The 6,000-nt window shown below is 37.0% G+C and overlaps 1 protein-coding gene across 1 annotated transcript in view; it reads left to right on the forward strand.

The window, feature by feature from the left end:
* The window catches only part of LOC143236765 (potassium voltage-gated channel protein Shab-like), a 50,958-nt gene extending 45,488 nt beyond the window's left edge, over positions 1–5,470 (forward strand). Inside the window, exons 4-5 of the mRNA XM_076475278.1 lie at positions 4,450–4,544; positions 5,350–5,470. Of these exons, the coding sequence (XP_076331393.1) occupies positions 4,450–4,515 (66 nt within the window). The 3' untranslated portion in view covers positions 4,516–4,544; positions 5,350–5,470. The remainder of the gene's footprint in view (positions 1–4,449; positions 4,545–5,349) is intronic.
* Positions 5,471–6,000: the final 530 nt, after the last annotated feature.

The raw sequence follows: 6,000 nt of genomic DNA on the forward strand, positions 1-6,000 counted from the left end.
ATACCAACATGGCCTGGTATATAGAAAAACTGGATAGAAAAAGATGTTAAAGAGAAATGGGCCAGTCAGTTTTGAATATCGGCGAGAACATGCTGTTAACTAACGTGAAGCGATTCCAGGGCCAGTAGTGAACTAAGCGAGTCAGTATAAATAGTGCAATTTGAGTACTGCTCAGCTTCTGTGTGATCCAGGGCAAGAGAAATGGCATACAGTTCAGCATTGAACACAGAAACTGTAGAGGGGATTCTCTGCACCACCACTGAACCACAACAAATCATGGCAGACCCCACAGAGTTACCTGATTTCAAACCATCTGTATAAATAGGAATGGAAGAATGGTTTGAAAGATGTTCAGCAAATAATAGACAGTATTTCCAATCCGGAGTGTCTGCTTTTCTCAAATGACTTAAAGAAAGGTCATATTTGGGGACTGTAATAAGCCATGGTGGGATGGGCTGACCAGTGGATACAGCAATGTTATCCAACACAATTCATCCAACTGCACCAGGATACAAAGGCCAAAAGGAGCAATGGCAGATCGTCTGTTTTCCGAGGAAGGAAAACACAACCCCAGATGGGATGCTGTAGTAAGGATCAAAGTTTCAAAGTTGCAAACAGCAGAGGTATAGGGGAGATTTATGAGATTCTACAAATAAACTCTGAACTGGTGAAGTGCAGAAAGCCTTGGTGCAGAGCTGAAGTCCCTGACAATGAATGGGGTCCAGCATCTTTAAGGCCAAAGTCCGAGCAGAGCCATAGACCAGTGACCTATAGTTTGGTTTTGATTGAATAAGATCCCGATATATTTTTACCTTAAAACATCGACCTGCTCCCCAAGTAATGGGAAAGATGACACAGAGGATGCTCAATGCTCTTGTACATTTGGCTCATATCTGCTTGATGTGTGGTATAAAGGTCAGTTTATGGTCAAAGATAAGCCCCAAGAAATTCGTCTCAGGGACCACAGGAAGCACAAATTCACTGATGAGTTCAGAATCAGGGTGAATACCCCATTAGTGGCAAAAGTGCATACAAACGGTTTTAGAGAGAGAGAAGTTAAACCATTTGCTGTGGCCTGCTTCAGTAAACAATTGAGGGCAGTCTGTAGCTGCCGTTCAATATATCTCATGTTCGACAGCTGACATGAGATGTGGAAGTCGTCGATATAGAGCCCGTTTGTAACAGTAAGAGAGAGTTGTTCAGTGATAGAATTAATTTTTATACTATAAAATATGACACTCTAAACAAAGCCCTGAGGACTCCAAGTTCCTGTAGAAAAGGACGGTAAAGTGTCGAGCCCACACAACTTGGAATCGCCTGTCCATTAAAAAAATTTAATAAAAAAATGAGTATATGACAACGTAACCCATAAAAATTGAGGTATCACAAAATGCCATACCTCCATGTAGTTTCATAAGCCTTCTCAATTTCAAAGAATATTGATAAAAGATGTTGTCATTTGAGAAATGGTTCTCTGATTAACGTTTCAAGTCGAATCAGGTGGTCCATGGTAGAGTGCTGTGGTCGGAACCCATAATGGGTGGGCGAGAGGAGGTTGTTTGATTCGAGAAGCCAAACAAGATGAGCATTAACCATCCTCTCTAAGGTCTTACAGAGACAGCTCGTCAAAACAATTGGATGGTAGGTTTGAAGGAATCTTGGGATCCTTCCCAGGCTTAGAAAAAGGTAGGACAATAGCCTGGCACTAGGCATCAGGAAAAACATTCTCTTGCCAGATCCAGTTAAAAATAATCAGAAGAATAGCAAGGGAAGCAGGAAATAGATGGTGCAGCATCTCATATTGTACATCATCAGGTCAGACCGATGTACTGCCAGACTGATGAAGGGCCAGTTTGAGTTTCACCAGTGTAAAGGGGCGATTGTAGTTATTGAGACAATCAGCTCGAAAGGAAAGAGATGATTGCTCTGCCCGAGTTTTGATGGACATACAGGATGGTAGGATGCAATCATTGCTTTGATGTCATCCAGATTAGAACGTAAACCTCGACAGTTCCATTGTATCAAGGTGGTCATTTCTATTTATGTGTAGGCGAATTTGGTGGAAAACCCTCTGTTTACGACCACTTCGTTTTTCTTTATTTTCTTTATTCGAGGGAGATCTGTCAAACTCCATAGGTCCTGTTCTGGTTCAGTTGGGCAGGTATTTGTTGTTGGAGGAGGATTCCAGCAACTGAGGACATGAACGAACGATCATTTTGCATCTTGGGGCAGGAGGAGAAGATGTACCCAAGGAAATGCCCGTACCCAGAACCATAGGAAATGGATCTTGGGATTTGCTGGAATGAATGTAAGGGACAGAGATGGGTGTTGATGTTGATTCACCAACTTTTTTAACCATGGAGTTCAAAAGACTTTTCATATGGTTTGAGAACGATTCTTTTGGAGGTACAGAGAAATCCATCTGTACTCCCACTGTAGTAATAGAACGAATTGCAGCAGCATACGTCTTACATGAAGTGGTGGACAGTAACTTTTGATCCTTAAGGTAAGTAATGTTTTGAATCGTCTTCAAATGCTGAACCTCTTTTCCTTCCAACTATTTAGGGTAAACACAAAAGTAAAATGGGTGAGAACCATTGCAACTGACGTAATGAGGATTCGTTTCACATTCATAGGCATCACAGTCCTTGCCACTGCAACGAGCACATGTCAAGGAACCACAACATAATGCCTGTGAGTGATAAAACCACTAACACTAGAAACATTTGAGAGGGTTTTGAATGTATGGCCATACCTTGCAATTAAGATAACCTGCCTTGATGGTGGCAGGTGGACACAGTGATGTAAATGTTAAAATGAGGATACTGGTCAGCATCATAATTTCATCTTTGCGAGTGGAGATACGCCTCACTGCAGAAACTCCTTGGGCAGAGAAACCAGCACGAATCTGCAACTCGGGGATGTTCTTCAACTCCTCTCAACGATAACTCTTCATGACAAATTCAAAGTAGCATGAAGCATAGCCTCAACAGGTATATCCCCAATCACCTTTGCATATGTTTAGATGTGGATGTTTCCATCAATATGTCACCAGTTTTGACTGACTTTGGAGAGCTGCCAAGTCTCTCTAGTCCTTTCTGAATAAAAAACGGAGATACTTGCCCTAAAGGTTTGTCTGAAAAAGAATGTAGTGTAAGAAAATGAGGTACAGGTGTTACAGATGTTGAAGATTGCTGCTCAGAATCTTCAAAACGTGGACGTTTACCTATGGACAGTTTTTCCCTATTTTATTTAAGTTTGTATTTGGAGGATCCATCATAAAAAGAATTTTTTGGGTCCCACTAACACCACCACCATGGAGCCCCATGAGAAGATGCACTACAATGCCAAACAAGGACACTGCAGCAATGCCAGGGTTTTGTGAGCACTATACCCAAACACCAGCATCAGATACAATGTTCACAACACTTGTTAAGAACATCCAATACTGGTACTTTGTTGACCCTAGCCCAAGTGGACCAGCTGATTGACCCTAGAGGGCCACCCCAAAGCCACCTGTCTACAGGAATTCAAGGCCAAAGAGGTGTGTTAGGGTTGGATCCCTCAACCACCAGGATCCTCTCCTCCCCTTCACAGGCCACCACACACAGCAAACACGTGGGTGGATGTTTAAATCCCATAGGAGGTAAACTGAAAGAATAGAACCTTGTCTGGGATGTCACTTCACCACATACAGGAATCCACACTGAGGGGATAAGAGTTTGTTCACACAATGTGAAACAGTGTTAGAGAACTTGGCTTGTTGTGATCCTTGTTATCATACAAAAGTCATTCTACAGGATTAGAATGAGTTCGTTTTCACATTTTCAGTCTATATTTTGTATCCTATTTTTGAAAGCCATAAAGTTCTAAAATCATATGGCTAGAAACATCTCGAGGAGTATCGATTTATTTATTTTTGTTTGGTGCAATACAGTACATTGCTGTACTGTGCTGCTTCAATTGCAGAGCTCTAACTTGGAACTTTTATTGTTATATACCCTCATATTTAACTCTGTGAAAAGTCTCGATCAGGTAAATTCATAAAACAGTGTTTAAGTGTGAAGTCACTCACCATGTCCTGCTTTTTATACATAAAAACTGATAAAAAAAATCATAAAGTGCAATATGTTTGTTGTTTTGAAATGATTCAGATGTAGCTATAGTTTTAACAATAAACTACCCATCAGTTTCAAAACTATACTCCTTTTAATTACACCCTCACTTGTACTACAAAATTTAGTAGTTCATGTGGTAAATTCACAACTACACCTCCTGTGGCACTAAATTAATTAAAACAGTGCATTCTCAAATGAAGTTTGACAATGGTTGCTTTGTACTTTTCTCATGTAAACAAAATCAACTGCCTAACTCAGCACACTGGGTGACACTAACTATTATCTAGACAAATTTGTTTTCTTTTAAGGGTTAAACATTTGTTTACTTCAGAGTGAAGTCACACTGGGCTATCAACTATTCATATGGAGAATTAAACCCCTCATTTCAGCACTATAAGTCTGCAAACCTACTGCTGTCCTACCATGGTGAGGAAAGATAAACATTTATATCTTATGATCAATGTTTTAGTTTGTTTATGAATGCTTGCAAATACTTTCAGAATATAATGTACAATCTTCTCAAAATACATAAGAAATCCAAATTAAATTTCAACCACGTTAAGTAACATAGTATTTTTACATTGATTTAATGCTCTTACAATTCCATTTAATTTTGAAATTTATATTTAGAAGGGGAAATAAATAAAAATGTTTGTTTATTATCAAAGTAAATTATCTTACATACATTTTAACAAGAAGGTTTTTTGTCCAGCCTGTCATTGATATATGTAAATTGAAATCCTGGTAAGAATTTTAATACAACTGTAATAAGAAATGAGAGAGCTAACAGTCTTTTGTCTGTAATATATTTAGAATTAAAATATATTTCTCTTGTTTTAATAATTTAAAAAAACATTATTTTGTCTTGTGTTAAAAGATTTTTTTTCCCAGGGTTATAAATAAATATCACTGACAAGTTTTATGCTTCTAACTTCATTAACTTTTAAACTTTTCATATCTTTTAACTTTGACATGAATGTCTTATTATTAATAATAACAAGTCTATTTTGATATGACTCTAACAGCGCAATCCAACCTTTGTATCAAAGGATTAACTTATCACGAGAAAAACAGACATTCTTTTATACATAAAGTATATATGATTTTCACTCTTAACATTATGTATTTAATGTGTATTCTTTTAGAGAATTATATGCCTATTTTATTCAACTGTTTTTGTAATTTAGAAACTCATTTAGCATATAATGCTTGTGCTTTCTACTTAATAAAGCTGAACTTCAGACGATAGGAATTTGAGAAGATTGGAAATACAAACAATATATAATATTTGTTCTTCTACTTGAGTGAAAAAAATATTTATTTACATTTATTTATGGTGTGCAGATATACTATGGAGCAATTTAACAGCAAACTATCAATCACCTAGAAACACATATGCTTGAGAATGTTCATCCTTAATGAGAAATGTCAGACTTTGTTGATTTTTTGTAGTTATTATGCTTAATCAAAAGAATAGAAGTGTATTCACAGAAATAAATTATTATGTTGTATTCTCAGTCTTAATTATTTATTTGAATGATCGAGTAAGAGCTGCAGAAAAATGAGTTTGGCCAGACAGTGTTTTGTGAAGAGCAGGGGAAATTATTCTAATATCTTGATTGGTATGTAAAATAAAATCAAAAATTCATAAATTAAGGCACAAAGTTGTAAAACCAAATACATTACAATAACAGTATTACACTAGAAGACAAGACAATAGCAAAACAAAGTTTTCAAACTAGCACAAAATAGATCAACAGTGACAATGGAAATTATACATGTTTGTAAACTACGTACAAAATTATATATACAATTATCTTTTGCTGTATTGACACTTCTTAAAAATTAATTAATTAAGAAAATGGAAAAGAAAATACTGCAT

Source organism: Tachypleus tridentatus, chromosome 13, assembly GCF_004210375.1.
Source record: "Tachypleus tridentatus isolate NWPU-2018 chromosome 13, ASM421037v1, whole genome shotgun sequence".
NCBI classification, from domain to species: domain Eukaryota; kingdom Metazoa; phylum Arthropoda; class Merostomata; order Xiphosura; family Limulidae; genus Tachypleus; species Tachypleus tridentatus.